Below are 18,646 nucleotides of genomic sequence, written 5' to 3' on the forward strand. Positions count from 1 at the left end.
ACCTTTATCTTCATATTAAAATAAGCCCCTTCCGTCAGCTATTACCCCCCCATTTCTTTGTGACGTGTTCCAAAAATGTTTAAAAGAACAAAAGAGGGCAGATGAAAGAAGAAGCACTGACAAGGGAGAAGGAGAAGTCATAAAAAGAACAGGTAAATATAGGCAGGAGAGGAATGAGAGACGCACTAACGCAGCGAGAATGTTCGCCAGTGGGTTTTTAACATCGCCGTGTGACAAACTGCACAGAGACTCAATGTTCAAACATTATTAAACAACTCAGTGTTTTCTCTGGGTGTCTCTGTGCCCAGCTCAGCCCCGGGTTTCGTCTGAAGGGCCGCTGTAAACGTACCTGCTTTGCTTGTTCACCCCTTCAGCTCTCCACCCACTCATTCCTCTCTCCTGTCAAAACTCAATGGACTGATACTGAGTATTAGTCGATCGATCGTTTAATTAAGAATTTAAGTCACGTTCAAGAAAAATACTTAAGCCCCCCTAGGTGTGAGTCCTAATGATTTAGGTATTACAACAACACTGCAATGATTACTTGAACGGTCTGGTGTTTGGCAAGTTTTATTATTATTTCATTGTAAAAATGAGCATCTTTGAGAGACAAGATACAGGATTCACAGTGGAGGAATGGATCCATAAAACAGTTTAGTAAAAATATTTCTATCTCTATAATCGTCATTGTCTTTAAATCATTAGGCACTGTGCTGCATGTCCATACCTCGCAACTGGATATTTAGAGCATAACATAGGAAAATAAAAAAAATATTCAGGATGTGGATCTGCAGATAAGAACACAATCAGAGCCTCATACAAAACCCAATAAATAGAGACTATGGAGTGCTGGTGCTGTTTTGTTGTTTGTTTTTCAGTGTTTCGGCGGACTTTCCAACGTGGGGTATTCATCCTCGTCCAGGAACTCATCTAGAAACTCCACCACCTCCCCCTGCAGACACATGTACGCAGAAAGAAAATAAACAATTCAGGAGGGTCTGTTTTGTTTCAAAGTGACATTTTGCACCAAGTGAATCAGCATAAATCCCCCCACTCAGTTTCATCTGTGATTTCTCATACCTGGCATTACTAAAGAGATTACAGTCAAGAACTGAATGGTATTTACCACATACAGCATGTAATCCTGGCTTATGTTGGGTTGCCCTGATGGCCACACTCCTTGTGCTGCATCATAATAGCTTAAAGAAATGCCGGTGTCATGATGCCCCCTTATGGCCGTCTGTGATATTGCAGCCTGATAAACACAGGGCCCACATTGTGCTGCAGCGTGTCATGTGACCAGAGTGAGGTATCCAGGGTTTTTCCATAAGGTACATGAGGACAGAGGCAGCGAGAGCCACAAACAACCTCATCCAGACACTGGCTGATTTCATGGGAATCGTGCAGGTCTATTTTAAGGCTACACAGTTCCCTTCACTTGATCAAAGATCACCTCCCGGCTAGAAACGCCCTGTGATGTACTGACACCACAGAGATATGTAAATACAGGCACGCACCTCATCGTCGCTCGCCAGATGCTGTTTGGAGAATTCCAACATCTGCAGCTGCATGGTGGTCATATTGTAGTACCGCAATGCCTCCTGTAGCACACACACACACACAAACACACACAGGCACACATCAGGTAAAATGTGTGTTAGAGTGAACAGGGAAAGAAAGCAGAGCACTGAATCAGTTTCACATGAAGTCACTCCAGGGAACTTTACAGGAATGGATGGATATTTGGGAAATTGGTTGACTTATTGCCACAGGAGTTACATTTGAAAAGCATTTGACCACTATCACATCTGTCCTTCAGGTATGTAGCTACCAGCAGTCGGCTAGCTTAGCTTAGCCTTAGACTGCAGGCGGGGAAACAACTACCCTGGAAGACGCCACAAAGTCTCTGGACAAAAAAATAGGCTCATAACCACAGCGAAACCACAAGTCGCCACTTTCACACTGTGGTTTTCAGATGTTTTACAACATGTAACATGTTAATTACCGAGCTTACGAGGGTTTTGTTGCCTTCAGACAGAATAAAGCCAACTGTTTTCCTCTGTTTCAAGTTTTTCTGTTAAGCTAAGCTAACAGGCTGCTGCTGGTGGCTTTACAATTCATTTATATTCAATCTTCTTTTCTAACTGAATAAGAGACTCTCCACATTACCTTAGCAGTCAAAATAATTACTGCAGCAGCTCAGCATTTTGCTGTCTTGCCACTAAGTAGCGTACATGGAAAGACTGATACCACTTGCATGTCTGACTGTTGAATATAAAGCATATACAGCCAGCAGACAGTTAGCTTAGCTTCATATAAAGACTGGAAACAGGGGGAAGCAGCTTGCGTGGCTTTGTCCAAACAAAATCTGCCTAGCACCACCTCCAAAGCTCACTAATTGACATGTTGCATCTCTTTATTTAATCCGCACAAACAACAAAGTGTAAAAGCAACAAATTTCGGTTTTATTGGGGTTATTTCTATTTCTGTGTGGACGCACTGACTTTCTGGAGTTGTGCTGTCACTGTGAGGTTGAGGCAACCAGCGGACACTCCTTTCAGAGACTGATGGAGCACAGACTTGTGCTAAGCTAAGCTAACCGCTACAGCTGCTGGCTGTAGTTTCATATTTAACACACAAACATGAAAGTGGTGTGGATCATCTTGGCAAGAAAGGGAGTACGCAGGTTTCCCAAAGTGTCACGTTGTTCTTTAAAGGTGTTCGTAAAGATGAAGAAAATTAAATAGGGGCTTTAACGTTTCTCGTCATTCTTCCTGAAAACCTTTTTCTTCCAAAACACAAACTAGGGACATGAACTGTGTGTGCTTCAGTTTCGGTGCAGGAGGTTTGTAGTCATTAATATGTCTCACTGATCTGGGTAGGAAGTCCTCCTCTGTTAGTCCCCACTCGCTTTTGTGGAACTTGTAATAGGCCACGTTGTTCTTCATAACTTCATCGCTGGGGTCGAAGAGCATGTAGCTGGCTGCACACGGTACTGCATTCTTCAGGTCTTTCACTGAAACCACAACAATTACAGCATTTAACCCCAATGTTTTCCTTGATAAGTCACAGCAGATCTCAAAAAAGGTCTATCGTGCACATAATAGTAACAAACTGGTAACAACATGCTGCTCACATTTGTAATAGGCAAACTGCAGATAGTGGTACATGGTGGCCACAAACTTCTCAACAACAAAACCCCCGACGACTGGTGTCAGGTCACTTTCGCACTTCACTTTCCTGTCGAGGACCTCTATGTAGTGATCTGAGGAGGAACAAAATCAAAGCTCTGCACCAGACTGCTTGAGGAGTTTTCAGAAGCAAAAGTAATCTGATAAAAAAAAATATGAACAGGTATGAACTGACCGGCTATGGAGGGGTAGAAGTCTTTAAAGTCTTTGACGTCTCTGGGGCCCTCAGATGCAGCCAGACACTCGTCGTAGACCTTGAAGAAGTCCCGCAGAGCCAGCTCCATGTCTGACACCGAGGTACGGAAGTTTTCTCCATTATACGCCCGCACTGCACGCACGAATAATGTCTGCAATAACACACACATACAACAAAATATCATGTCGCTGGATGTTTATTTTGGGCATTATTGCATCACTGAAGCATCATTCATGGTTCACATTCTTACCTAAGTCGGTTATATTTTTACTGGTATAGTTAAATTTAATTATCTATCAGCTAAATAAAATAACCTTTCTCTCAAGACCAGGCTATAAAAACTGACAAAACATCAGAATAAAACATTACAAATATACAAATACATATTTTTTTTTACAGTAGAAGATGGCGGGTGGAGATGAAACCTCCTAATTTTGCTGGGGCCACTACAGCCCTGTCAAGTTCCACTGAAGGTCTGCAGGCCCCGTTTTTGGAAGCACTGGGTGTCTATGAATGACGTGATTCTGTGTGTGTGTGTGTGTGTGCGCGGGCGTGCGTGCACCTCATAGGATTTGGTCTCCAGGTCTTTGAGGTGTTCCTCGGCTCCAGGCAGGCTCTTGTAGTAGGCCATGTTCCTCTGCATCATCTCATCATCTGGGTGTTTGAGCAGGAAGGTGTGGGCAGCAGACACTGCCTTGGCCAGGTTGTTAGACTGGGACAAATAATGCAGACACACCTTTTCAACAGCTGATCAGTAGAGGAAATAATACAAACGGAAAGCAAACGCTACAACGTGGCATGAAATATAATGAGCAGTTACCAAGTACTAACTGAATGACTCTGAACGAGGACTATTTAGCAGATAATTAGGAAATCAATGTTAGTTCTGTTATACTCAGCAGCTGATTCAGAGTTATGAAAGAGCTACTTAATAGAGATTTGCCAATTATCTGGTTGCTCCTCATCTGTTCCTCACTCATTTCGTTGTAACAACTAGTATTTATTTTACCTTATTGTAAAGTGTAACTTAAAAATGGCCGATTCCTGCAATCTCTCCCAAAGAAGAAGAGAGGCAGGTGGTCCTCAGAGGACCGATACAATAATAAAATTGAACCACTCTAAGGACAGAAGGTCACTCCTTGTGAAGACCCCTGAAGCCACACTCTATTACACCATCACCTAAGAAGAGTAGTCAGGAAACGCCACGGTGTTACATGCAGACAGGTGACAAATTAAAGGCAAAACTAACATAAAGTGTCTTTGTAACATGTGAACACATGCCTCCAAAGCAGCTCTGTGACTTTATTGGAGGGACAAACACCTTTATTTTTACCAAAACACTACATTTTGAGTGTTTTAATGATGGCAGTGGTGGAGAACACGTCGGTCCAAAATCAAGTGTTAAAAAGGGAGCGCCGCTGATGACTCTGAAGGCCAAATCATGTGATTTATGTCATCTTCACACTAATCAGACCCCTCTGTGACCCCTGTGGGTCTTCATTCTGGTCGAGGCCATCAGGACAGACATGTTCTATTCTAGGAAACAGGTGATCACTCAGATTAATTTGGCGATTCTTTAGATTACAGGCCGCAGTTACTCAGCATATAAAATACTGATACTTGACAACCATGACAGGAAAATGCATCTGCATTTGTTACGTTTCTAAACTCTTTTACAGGTTTCTCCTATAATTTGCCACACCTCTGCATATTTATATTTATTGTAAATTAGACCTTAACCGTCACAAATGCATGACCCAAAATGAGCTGAACCTAATCCAAAATCTAAACCTGCTCCTGCAGTAGTTCCCTGTGGAGGCGATGACCAGTAAAATGTCCTTGTCTATCTTTATTAGTGCTTCTCTCCTGTGACTTCTTCATAGGAATAACAAGAAAACACCAAGCATGCACAGGTAAAAAGTTCAGGACCTCCCCTCTTGCACAGCAGAGCCCCCCCATGTGCATCCGTGGCACGTAGGTGACGTCAGGACGCATTTCAGGAAAAATCACTGTCAGTGACGTTAAAGTAGAAACTGTGGATGCAGTGTTATGTGTAATGTTACACTGACAATCATCATAAGGTTGACAGTCACATCTAAAAGCCCTCTAGGTTTGACTCTGTCGGGAGCCCCTTGAAGCCCCTGATGACCTCACATAGTTGACGCATTTGCTTACTTTGAAGTAGGCGAACTGCAGGTATTTGTAGGGCTCCCTCCTCTCAAACTCATCTATGGTGTCCCGGCTGGGCATGGTCTGCCTGAAAGCGGGCAGCCCCTGTTTGCAGCGCTTCAGGCACTGCGCCCTCTTCATAACGTTACCGAACGCGCGCAGCTCTGGAAACTCCGCAAACTTCTGCTCTTCCTCCAGCCTCACGGAGCTGCAGTTCAGGTTGCAGAAGGCCTCGCTGTCCCGCAGCAGCCGGTAGAGCCGCAGAGACACCTCCATGTACTCCACCGTCTCCTTCCACTTCTCCCCGGTGTACTGGTCCAGCGCGTACTTGTAAGCGGACTCTAGAGGCATCAGCTCGTTCCTGGGGAAACTCCTGAAGCTGTATTTCTCATACTGGGAGTCCACAACGGAGGCGAAAAACGCGATTAACAGCGCAGAGAAGAGTTGGGGAGGAGTGGAGGGTGCCATTTTTAAGTTTGGTAAATGGTGGAAGGGGCTGGCTGGCTGGGATGAGCCCGGACCGTCGGTGTGCGTGGGTCTTTGGGACCGCCTCAAGTTCCTCCACGTATCCGGACAAGGCCTCTCCTCCCCCGGGCGCAGGGCTGGAGCAGTAGCTCCGGCGGGTGGGGGCTGCTGGAGCTGCTCCTCCCACTAAATCACGAAAGTAAATCACTGTTGTTGTTCTGTCCACACACAGAAACCTAAGAGAGTGGACTTTTAAAAAATAATTTAACATCAGAACACAGGGAGATATTCCTCATTTATTATTCTTTATTATGATTAGATATGATCCTATGAGACACTTCTCTTTAAAGTTACAACTTGTTTCCTCTTGGCCTCTAATTAAATCCCTGCTGAGATTGGAGTGTCCCTCCCCCTCCCACTGCCACGTAGAGGCATTCCTGCCTGGTCTGCCCCCCCTTCCAGAGACCTGAACCCCCCACAACACAAAGGCATGAATGCACTAACATGAACGAAGAGCAAACTTTCTGTGCCCTGCCCTTTGCTAAACGTTGACTGCAGCTCAGACGCGTATCCAGATGCGCGCGTCGCTCTGATTTAAATGGATCCGGAGGGGGATGTGTCTGCAGCTGTGCGGAGACCCCCGCACTACCACGTTGACACATCTCGGAGGCTGCACTGCGCAAGAGCAATACGTGGTGCCCAAAACTATCTCATTCAATCCTAAAGTGCATCAAGCCAGCTAGAAAGAAGCAGGAACAGGCAGGAAATACGCGCTGTAATTTCAAAATAAAAGCGCATCGGCTACTTGAACGTTCTTTCTATTTCTTTGAATCACAAGCGGACATGGGAGTAAACATTTTACTCCTCTATATCTAGTTGAGTTGTAGGACAAAAATATTGCATTTAGCTCACCAATTGAGGTTTTATCTCCAACCGTTAACCGGATGTTGCTCATTTTTTCTCTGTCTTGACACGTGATCGTCCCTGCGCTGGGACCAGGGGCAGGACTTCTGATCCAAGTCGGAGTAGAGGAAGCCGAACTAACAGGGAACAGGGGAGACAGCTCGTACACACGCAGGCCGTACCCACAGTTATCTCCACCGTCTGAGAGTTCGTCGGCAGCGAAAATGATCGAGTGCGTGCACGGGATGCTGTATCTGGCGGTTCTGGTGGCGTTGGCCGCCTGTAACGCTCCTCCGGTTCCGTTAGACGACATCTTAATAGAGAAAACTTTCGTGCCAGAGCAGTGTGCGCGCGCTGTCAAAGTAGGGGATTATGTCAGGTATCACTACATTGGCACGTTTCCGGACGGCAAGAAGTTCGACTCCAGGTGAGTATGAGTATGAGAATGTGTTCATTCCCACGTTAGGCTCACCACCGGCTGCACGGCGCGAGCAGCGTGCGCGATGCGTAAAAGTGCGCGTTTATTGGTTCGTCCCTGATAGCCACGCAGGCAGGCAGGCTGAGCTCTGGATTCATAAATGCTTCATCCAAGAGCTCCAAAACCTTCTCACATCGACGACCACCACAGGGATTACACAGAGGGCCTGCAGTTGACCAGCTGGAGGGTTTTGCCATTAAATGAGATTTATAGATTAGTATTAGTTGATCACATTGGATTCATTGAAACTTGGGATCAAGTCCTGATGCTTAATGTTGAACTCGCTTCCACTGCAGGACCTCTGAAAGTCCCTGGACTCCACTTTGGTTTGGAACCACTGACATAGTTACTGGTAGCAACAGCGTACCAGGGGCCCCCAGACCCCCCAGGGCCCCAAAGGCCAGAAATGCCACTCGTGTTTAATAGTTAAATTAACTGCACATTTGTTTAAGAATTGTAACTAATAAGGTGTTGCATCAATAAGACAGGCCCTGCAGTATTAGCTACTGTGTGGCCCTGTTTCGTATAGAGGGGCCATGTGCACCTGTGTGAACTATCTCAAGAAATTGCAGGCTGTAAAGATGGTGGACGTCCTCACACCCTGAACAACCTAATCCAGCCACAAAATCACTGTAAGAATGAAAGTATGATTTGCACGAGAGACTATGATAAGATCTTGGTGCTTTCGCTCACTCTTGAGTCCCTTTTGAGGCATCTGAACGCTCCCCAGTGTGACCTCATGTGAAAGTTGTGCGCAACTGTTTTTTTCTGAATGAGTTGTCAAAGCAAGATGATGAGTTTAACCATGTTGTATCTGCCTCAGCTACGACCGCGGCACCACCTACAACGTGTTTGTCGGCAAGAAGCAGCTGATCGAAGGGATGGACAAAGCTCTGGTTGGGATGTGTGTCAACGAGAGAAGTCTGGTGAAGATCCCCCCTCACCTGGCCTATGGAAAACGCGGATACGGTGCGTGTTTAAGTGTGTTTTAAACTTCCTGTCATAACGGCGTGTCATTGTGTGGCATCAGGACCGATTGTTCTGGATCAGCCAGTGTTTATTCCCCTGGGGAGTCATTATAAATACACAGATGAGTGAGCACACAACTGGCACCGCTCGCCATAACAGTGGGAGAATGTGGTCGGACACTGGCGGGAGCACAAGGCACAGAAATTACAGTCTTTCTGCAGGAAGCACCGTATCGTGTTGTACTACAGTCAGCCGGGGTAGAGAGGAAGTAGGCTGCTCCCGAGCGTCCATGTTGGATGATGTCAGAGGGACATGGTCAGGGGGGGCTGCTCTAGATCAAGACTTGCAGCTGTTAGTAACTGCGCTGTAAATGCTGCAGCATCAGAAGCAGGCAGATAAGCTTTCTAGATCTTAACCTGTAAACAAATCTGGCCCTCTGCCAGTGTTTGTGTCAGAAAACCTCGCTTTATTTGTATATGATTGTTGTGATGAGAAGAAAAATGTCAAGGCTCTGTTTACGTGTAGAGACCGGTGCATCAGTCTGTGTGTTTGTGTGTCTGTGAAATAGTTAGATAATGGGAGAGAGAGGGGGCATGTGTGGACAGGTAAAAGCTGAGGCTGTAGTCCTCCGCCACCACTCTGCATTAGAGGGAACATCAGAGGTAAAGAAGAAAACAGAGCGGAGAGATTTTGGAGGAGGTTAGACAATGATTTCAACCGGAAACAGACCTGCCAGCTCACCAGGAGTAAAGATTTCATGGCTGCCACCCACACAGTCCTTGCACCCCTCCTCCACCTCCTCCCACAGCCTTTAGTGGCTCAACAAGTGTCCAGGAGCCTTGTCTGTCCTGTTAAAGCCAGCACTGAGGACACAGAGAGGAGTTCACTTTGTGCAATTACACACTTATTACCAGAGGCGCAACTAACAATTGTTTTAATAATCCATCCCACAGTTTTCTAGAACCACCTAATCTTGTTTTGTTTGACCTGCAGTCCAAAAGGCAAAGATTTTTCTGTAATTTAAGACAAGGGAAAGCATCAGTTTGTCACATCTGATATAAACAAATAATAGTATTGGTGAGAATCACTTATGTGATGGTGTAGAGAAGGCAAAATGTCATTTCACAGTTTAACAAATAAATATACTCTGAAATTTGTGAGTGTGGTCGGTGGCTTGTCAGATATTTCCCAGCTGGATCAGGTTCTGCTGGGAGGAATTTAGATTTTATGAAAGGTATTTAAAAAGAGAAGAGCAGAGATGTTTGGCGCCAGATTTAACACACTAACTTCTTTCCGTCTGCAGCCCCTGAGCAGGTTAACAGCAGTGTGTTTCTGTGCAGATCTGCAGCTCTGGTCATAAGCAAGATTATTATTCGATTTTTAAGTATTGTCATAGCCAATACTATCGTTACTCATTTAATTTGGGCCAGTAGGGTCAACTTACAGTCTGATGAGCATTTTTACATAAACCGTATCTAATTTAGTCGTAAGCTTGGGTAAAACTTACTAACTTTCAAAACCCTCAAAGTCTATAGAAGTTTGTGCATTTGAGAGAAAGTTTTCGGAGTGCCAGTCCATGTTTTTCACTTTAAAGTACAGCACCCACATCCAACACACACATGCTAAGAAAAAACCCACTGATGTAAGTTTGTACTTGTAACGCAGCACTTTAACGATTTAATGATTCCCAAACATGTCGGCTCCACAGCATCACTTCTCTGTTACCTAATAGATGAAAATAGTTCTGGCCCCACTTCACCTGCCTGCAGGGTGTGTGAAGCAGGGAAGACAGACCACACGTAACAACACACACAGTATTAAGAACAACTGTTCTGGTGTGATCATGAAGTTGCTCTTAATATAACAAGCGCTAATGAACTTCTGTTGAAGTCCAGAACTTAAAAGGTGTTCACTTTACAAAAGATATGAGGAAGAAAAGCATAAGATGCTCATGTCTGAGGAGCTGGAACTTGAATATTTGGCCTTTTTGCTTCATAAATGACTGAATCGATTATCAGCATAGCATCTAATTACTTGACTCACTGATCTATCTTTCCAGCTCTACAGGACAATAAACCCCAAAGTATAGAGCTACTGACAGTATGAGCCCCTTCCCTACCCAAACTTACCAAACAAACCACAATAAACAAGCTTTTCTCTCCTCTTCAGGTGACATCATCCCCGCTGACTCCATCCTCCACTTCGACGTCCTGCTGCTCGATGTGTGGAACCCGGAGGACGGCGTCCAGATCAACACCTACCACACTCCCTCGACCTGCTCCAGAAAGGTGGAGGTGTCTGACTACGTCCGCTACCACTATAATGGCACCCTGCTGGACGGGACGCTGTTTGATTCCAGGTCTGTTCTTTATAATCCCTCATGTGCTCACAGACAATCACACAGAAACACACCTACACTCAGATATGTAACCCCTCTCTCTCCTCCATTCCTCACTGTAGCCACACCCGAATGCGCACCTATGACACTTATGTTGGGATTGGCTGGCTGATCGCCGGCATGGATCAGGGCCTTCTGGGAATGTGTGTTGGAGAGAGACGCATTGTCACAATGCCACCGTCACTTGGATACGGAGAGAATGGAGACGGTGCGTATTGCCAGGTTCTTTATTATTACTTTCCTTTAATCTGATGACACTCAGACTTCAAAAGCTCTGAAAAGCCTCCACTCCTTGCAAAGCAACAGGTGCTGTAATTGCACGCCTGGAGCAGAAGGTGGCAGTACAGCACAGATATACTGTTAAACTATATGTCTCATGCTGTTTTACCTTCACAGTCTTGTCATAACTGGAGAATTATAGACTTCTTCTCTTCCCAGACCCTAACCCTGATCAATTTCTTTACATACTAATATAATTTTCACAATAGACTTTGCCTTTTTCCAGCCAAACACACTTAAGCTTTTCTAAAACAGAACATTTAAATCCAATTTGCTTCTTGCTCACCAGACACTGACTAATAACAGCAACAAATCAGCAATCCTGTAATAAATAAGAAAAATATAATCATATCCAGTTTGAGAGAGAGGATCGACAACATTTAACCAACGTTTGAATTTGACCTTCCCTTTAATGCCAGATATTTTTACATTTTAACTGAAGCTCCACTTAAAACTTACATGCTTAATGTATTGATGAATTGATCTCAGTCTCATAGTTTCTCTGTCCCCACACCTGCACCCATTCTTACCTTCAACCTCTCTTCTCTCTCCAGGCAGCGACATCCCAGGACAGGCGTCCCTGGTGTTTGACGTCGTACTTCTGGACCTCCACAACCCCAGAGATGGGATCACAGTGACCAATCAGCAGGTGCCTGAGTCCTGCGTGAGGAAGACCGTCTCTGGAGACTTTGTACGCTACCACTACAACGGCAGCCTCCTCGATGGAACGTTTTTTGACTCCAGGTGTGTGTCAGTGTTTATTATATGCAGAGTAAGTCTTCGGGTAATAAAGAGAAATGAATGTTTAGTGTAATGTTGTACCTCAGTGGCCTCGGGGTGGCAGCATTTCTCTGTGCACTGAAGTCGTATTGAGCGATGAATCGAAACTTAAAAGCCACCACTGGAAATCTCCTGTTTGAACTGTGTCATACTTTAAAGGTCTTAAATAGCAAAGGTTTGTGGCTATTAAGATTGGATTTTCTGTTGCCCCGTCAAACCCCTTTCAAATTATGTGTCTCTGCCCAATTTTTAAGTTTTAAGTGTTTCACTTTTATCTTAAAAATTCTAAGTCTCTGAAGGAGTCAGCTTTCCTTCAGAAAATAGGCAGTGTCTGAAATGAGAGTCGGAGTCCAGAGTTGAGTCCAGGGAGCTTTATTGTCTTTACAGATCATAAAGCCCAGGTATGCCCTGCCGAACAATACCGAAAAACTGTGTGGAACATCACTTTTTATACTGTTATTGGGGGCGTTGACCTTGGATCAGGCCACGTCCCTGTACCCCCTTGATACCTCTTTTCTCATCTCAGTTCTAATGGTGTCTCATCTGCTTCTGTGCCAGTGTCCTTTCCCCTTACCCCTGCCTCCAGTATCTACTGGAGTCCGGTGGGTTCAGAGAGACACTCCCCCTACGTGTGAACTATCTTACTGTTGATGTTTCATTGGTGTCTGAGCTGGCCCTGACTCTCCTTTTTAAAGACAAGGCAAAACATAGGGCAAAGCAAACAACATCAACCGGAAAATGACTCATTAGGTGAACTGAGACATGACTCTCAGAGATAAGGTTTTGCACCTTTTTGTCTAGTCAGTACATTCTAGCAGAGTCTATTTACAAAGTATCCTCTTCATGACCCTGTGTTCCCACTGGCTCCTTATGCACCTCCGCTACACATGTATCCACGTTCTCACACTCCCGAGCACAGGACAGACACTCCAGCCCTCAGATTGACACCAAATTAAATTAAGGAATCTAGTCTGTTGAAGAATTCCTGGTTACAGCTTCAGAAGATGTATGTTTGACAGAAAATATCAAACGTGTTTTTAACCCTTTGAAAAAAACGAAACACCCGCTTTGATAATTCAGAGCTCAGGAAGTTAATGAACACCACTCAGACCTTTTCATCACACCAACGTCAAGGACTCACGGCAGACCCGTATTAATGCGTCAGTGTGCTAAGCCACACGCATTTTCCATCTCTTCATACATATGCTTCTGACAGGAACTTGACATTCTTGATACACTGAAATGCCCCCACATGGTATTTCTGTGTAAACAAAAACCACAAATGCATCCTCTAAAACAAACTGCTGGTTGCAACAACAAGCGCAGTGCTTTTTCTCCTTGAGCCCGCCATGTGCAAGACTCATTTTGTATCCTATAGTCGTCTCTTTGAGGTGGCCGGCGTGATGGAGAGAGATGACACGGACGACAAGATGCTGGCAGCCAGAGCGGCACTTTATACTAGCACATACAGATGTTGTGCAGCAAAATCCTGTCCTATCTTGTCCGCATTCGTTCACATACTCCTGCAGGCATCCATACACGCACACACAAGGCTTCTTTGCTGACGTGACCGACACTCAACATCACAACAGTGCATGTTAAGTTCAAATTAATTCAACTTCCTGTTGCCAGTGTGTCAGGAACCTTCACAAGACAAGATGGTAATGTCAGTGCCAGACAAGAGGCAGTGTAATAATACTTCTGTCCCACAGCTACTCTCGTAATCGTACCTATGACACCTATGTGGGTCGCGGCTACGTGATTGCTGGCATGGACGAGGGTCTGATTGGAGTCTGCGTCGGAGAGAAACGCACCATCACCATCCCCCCACATCTCGCCTATGGAGAGGAGGGAACAGGTGTGTGTGTAATGCTTAGATACGCTCATCTGTACCACAGAATTGTCTCACTCACTATTTATGCTCATCTGTCTGCAGCTTTTAATATTGGCTTTTTTGCTTTTGCCCCCCTCACCATGTCTGTCAGGCTCTACAATCCCCGGTTCAGCTGTGCTCGTGTTTGACGTTCACATCATCGACTTCCACAACCCGTCAGACAGCACCGAGGTCACCGTCATTTACAGGCCGGAGGAGTGTGACAGGCAAACCAAGAAGGGAGACTTCATCAAATATCACTACAACGCCACTCTGATGGACGGCACATCCATCGACTCCACGTGAGTAAACCTCCGCGAGACGTTCAAGGCCTGCTGGGAAAGCAAGGTGCTCCCGGGTCCTCCCTTTCACCTTTCTGTATTGGATCATGTTCTGGGGATTTCCACCATTATATTCTGCTTAAAGTCCATATCTGACTTGTTGCCATGCACCTCCCCTTGGCCACCTGCTTGTTTGATATTTCCAGTATCTATTGGTGTCAGCCCAGCCCAGAATATGGACAAATATGGACGTCATTTATGTATATCTGAACTTGTCTGGACATGTCTGGACATGACTTGGCCTGTCTGTCCTTGTCCTCCATTTATTCTGAGCATGAATGCTTAACAAAAAATCCACCGCAAGACGTAGATTTAGAGAATGATGTATCATCTCAGATTAAATGCTGAAAGTCTCGTGTTGTCAACAGCGCAAGAGGGCTGGGCATAAATAGCATGGTTTGGAGTACAACAGAGGTGCACACACACACAGCCTGTGTGGATAATGAGCTGCGAAACAAGAGTCTGCAGTCATGATAGCAGCTCTGAGGCTGCACTTTGAGCTAAACGCTAACATCAGCATGCTGACAGTGATGCTGATGTTAACCAGATATAATGTTGACCATGTTTGTCACCTTACTTTAGCATGTTAGCATGCTGACATTTGCTAATCATCATTAAACAAAAAGTACTGGGGACGATGGGAATGTCCTTCAAGAAAACATTGGACGAATGAAAAACCTAACCTGATGAAGGTTCCCACAGGAAAGGTCACAGGCTCACATTGTTACAGCCCATCGTATCCATTGATTGTCTGCACCCAATTTCAGAGCAATCTATCCAATAATTCTTGAGACATTTAAGTAACAGCCAAAACAGTTGACCTGCTTGTGGCAGCTAGCAAAAACCAGAGATCACAAACATCATGTGGATTCACCACCGGAGCACCAGAAATTTTTACGCAAAATTTCATGATAATCCATCCAGTAGGTGTTGAGATATTTCAGAACAAAGTGGTGGACTGGCTGAAATTTATGTACTTCAGAAGTACAAACCTCTGGCGTGTCTAGTTTTTATTCCTGCACTGGATGAGATAAAAGGATTCATAACCACTAAAAGGAGGCTCTATGTTAACTTCCTCTTCAGATGCTCTCTACTCTGCTGTTAGCGTGTGAGTTAGCGTCTTAGTCTTTCAGTCTAATTTGTGTGTTTCATTTCCTCTGCATTTGCATTCTGTCTTCGTCTATTAATGAACAGTGCAGGGCGAAGAAAAAAACACTGTTTTATTCTTCCTCTTTCTAGTGCAAATCCTGTCTGTCTGGCATCAAGAATTGAACTTTGTTGCCATGACAACAAAAGTAAAGTAAATTTCAGGACGTCACAGGCAGCAAATCACTCGATTCGGCATACTAATAAAGCCACATTAAAAAAAAGGAACTTAAATACACAAAATATTCTATTGTTATGTGAAAGATGAATGTATCCTTCAAGAAAGAACAGTCTTGACTGTCTTTGAATTGCCTTCAATCCTCTGACTTTCTGTCCCAAATGATTGACTGTGACAAAGCAACAAAGTCCTCACCTCTTTCATCCTCACACAAGACAACTTTAGGAAAGAGTCAGAAAACGATCATCTGAAATGATCCCCTGATTTCCAGAAAACGTGTAGAAAAGCACTGTAAGACATAACAGCACGCTCGCGGCTGCTTAAGAACGACTCGAACTAGAAGTGCAGTTACTTAGCCTGACTCTGTTTCACTCTGACTCCATTTGTTTCAGGTATAATTACGGGAAGACGTACAACATTGTCCTGGGAGCCAACCAGGTCGTCCCAGGGATGGAGGACGGACTGCTTGAAATGTGTGTGGGAGAGAGAAGGCACCTTGTTATTCCTCCTCACCTGGGCTATGGGGAGAGAGGAGTCAGTAAGTCACACACAACCACACACACATTTACTGCGGTCATGATGGGGAATATAGGAGGGCGGTGGTTTCTGATGCATGTAGCTGTGAGTGTGGAAACTGACAGATGTGCTGCAGAGGACTCTTACTGGAGGCGTTTTCTTGTAGCTTTGGTTTTATGTGTGAAACCGTTTTCTATCCGGCCACTAAAATCAGTTATGAAATCAAAAGCACCAGCGAGACAGTCTAATTTTAACAAAACAACACAAATAAGGCTCAATACACGTCTGTTTCACAAGGCAAGAGCCAAATTTAAGGTGTGAATCCTCCCAGTCTTGTTGTTAGTCAGTTTGCCATATCAACATTAAGGCTAACATTATGCCAAACTATTCATTTAAACAAACAAGCCTTCACAGTCAATTTCCACCTCATAATCTGAAAAAAGTTCTGATCATACAATAGAATTCTGCTGATAGACACTTGAAGGATTTCTTGGATTTCCATCTAGATTTGAATTGGCACCAAAAACAACTCAATCGTTGGCCCCACAGGCCACAAAACTGATCATCTATTTTTTGTTAAGGAAATCATGTAAGTCCATTATGATAGAATCTAAGTTTGAGTAGAAACTGACCAGAAAACTGTGCAAGCAGACACGTAGAAGAACTGAGTGTGAGTCACCGTTAAAGACAGAAACTGAGGCTGAGGATGTTGTCTTGGAATAGCGTGGGGGAGACACAGTGTGACCACAGATGTGTGTTTATCGTCTGACCTTGGAGGAAGGGATGCCTTTATATTCCTTCGCCTGTTAGATAAGACTTTCATCTCTGCAGACTGTCAGTGCTTTTTGCCTTTATGAATCATGTGACACAATAAGACTACACCAGCATTAATGTGAAGAAACAACAGAAATACTGAGGGGACAAACTCCAGCTCACATTACATTTACGCTGAAGTAATGCAGCTAAATACTTGTGAATCTGGTTCCTGCTAATCGTTAGATATTTGAACGCTCACCTTTCAATAGAAATCATGGAGATTCACATTTATAACTTCTCTTTTTTCTTACGCTGTAGTGGTGGTTTGCCATTAGCTGTGCTATTGTTTATGTCTACTTTCCAAAACTGGCTAAGCCTACTGCAAAATAATCAATGTAGGAGTTTCATACTACCATTAAAAAAAACCCTGCAAAATGATGGTGCCAATGCTGCCTGTGTGTGTGTGTAGCTGACGAAGTTCCAGGGAGTGCTGTGCTGGTGTTTGACATCGAGCTCATAGACATGGAGGAAGGACTTCCCGAAGGCTACATGTTCATCTGGAACGACAACGTGTCGCCTGACCTCTTCTCTGAGATGGACAAAGACGACAACAAGCAGGTGGAGCCCTCTGAGGTAAGTGACAACCTGCTGTCGCCGTAATATCTGTGACGACTTGACGCGCATCTGAAACGCTTTCCCGTCCCTCTTTGTTTCTGCAGTTTACTGACTACATCATGCGGCAGGTGAACGAGGGTAAAGGCCGCCTGGCTCCTGGCTTCGATCCTTACCGCATCATTGACAACATGTTCTCCAACCAGGACCGCAACGGAGACGGAACGATCAGCGAGGCAGAGTTCAAACTGAAAGCAGACGAGTCCGCCGCCCATGACGAGCTATGACGGGACGGAGTGTGAACGTCCGATCGGGTTGCAGGCTGAAGGGTCAGACAGCGGGGGGCTATGATACATATGTGGGTGGTAGAGTAGAAAAAGATGTAGGTGAATGTGTGGGTGAGCGAGTGTGGAGAGAGAAATGTGCTGAGAGATTTTATATGTTCACTCTGGAGACTTGTATGATTGGCTCATCATAGAGCCAATTGAGTCTGAGAAGACGTTTAGGAGCGAGAAGACTTTTTAGAGAGTTAAATACTGGAGAGAAAACAAATAATTTGAGGACTTTAACGACAGTGAATGACTTTTTTTATTGCAACCTCCTCTCCCCTCAAGTTCCTGTCTTGTTTTATGTGACGTTTTATTTTTATTTTGAAGGGTACAAAAGCACTCCTGTGTGAGAGAACAAACCAAGGCCTCGCTCCACCACCTCAGCATTATCGTCGTTAGCTTTTTGCGGTCATGCGCGAAACTCTGTTTGGTCTCAGCGGAAGGAGGTGACGGTCCTCCAGGAGAAAGAGTCGGGCCTCACTCACTGTAACATACTGTGATGCAGGGACGATCTGAGAGTTACCACTCATTTATTGATGAAAGTATGTGAGAGCTTTCAGTTGGAATAACATTTTATCTGCGTAGTTTACAGCTGACACCTTCCTCTGTCTTAACTTTAAATGTCAGGACGCCTTCTGTGTTTTCTGGGCGTTTTCAGTCTTTCAGTCACTTTTGGGGAACTACACTCCGTCGCTTGTTTTTGTCTTCATCCAAATGTCAGCACCTGATTGTGTGTGTGTGTGTGTGTGTGTGTGTGTGTGTGTGTGTGAGAGAGAGAGAGAATGTTGATTTTGTTTTACTTTTTCATTCAGGAGAATACTGAGGCTTATTGCTGAAAATGTCAACACAAAGTTTAATTTGATTAAATGATCTGACCTAAAGATATGCCGGGATTGTGTCCGTCTTTTTGTCTCCGATTGTTTCAGACACGTTTTTAAGACTCTACATTTTTTGCATTTAGTGAAGTAATCCACCGTTTTAGCATTGCACTCCTGTAACATGACCTGAACTTGAACCTGGCACGTTAAAGGAAGTAATCTGGTCTTCACATAAAGACTTGTTTCATA

The 18,646-nt window shown here is 44.6% G+C and overlaps 2 protein-coding genes across 2 annotated transcripts; one reads left to right on the top strand and one right to left on the bottom strand.

Moving 5' to 3' along the window:
• Nucleotides 1-554: 554 nt before the first annotated feature.
• On the bottom strand, nt 555-6,083 carry LOC121619714 (cartilage associated protein). Its single transcript, XM_041955578.1, has 7 exons — nt 5,563-6,083; nt 3,950-4,099; nt 3,367-3,538; nt 3,137-3,265; nt 2,871-3,016; nt 1,518-1,601; nt 555-952 (listed from the first exon to the last, which is right to left on the bottom strand). Exons 1-7 carry the CDS (start codon nt 6,022-6,024, stop codon nt 875-877), a joined length of 1,221 nt encoding a protein of 406 aa, XP_041811512.1. The 5' UTR covers nt 6,025-6,083; the 3' UTR covers nt 555-874.
• Nucleotides 6,084-7,046: 963 nt separating this feature from the next.
• fkbp9 (FKBP prolyl isomerase 9) lies at nt 7,047-18,454 on the top strand. Its single transcript, XM_041955461.1, has 10 exons — nt 7,047-7,351; nt 8,226-8,371; nt 10,541-10,730; nt 10,832-10,977; nt 11,603-11,792; nt 13,541-13,686; nt 13,814-14,003; nt 15,759-15,904; nt 17,108-17,271; nt 17,358-18,454. The coding sequence occupies exons 1-10, from the start codon at nt 7,149-7,151 to the stop codon at nt 17,535-17,537; spliced, it is 1,701 nt and encodes a 566-aa protein (XP_041811395.1). The 5' UTR covers nt 7,047-7,148; the 3' UTR covers nt 17,538-18,454.
• Nucleotides 18,455-18,646: the final 192 nt, after the last annotated feature.

The sequence above is a fragment of the Chelmon rostratus genome, chromosome 16 (genome assembly GCF_017976325.1).
Source record: "Chelmon rostratus isolate fCheRos1 chromosome 16, fCheRos1.pri, whole genome shotgun sequence".
NCBI classification, from domain to species: Eukaryota; Metazoa; Chordata; class Actinopteri; order Chaetodontiformes; family Chaetodontidae; genus Chelmon; species Chelmon rostratus.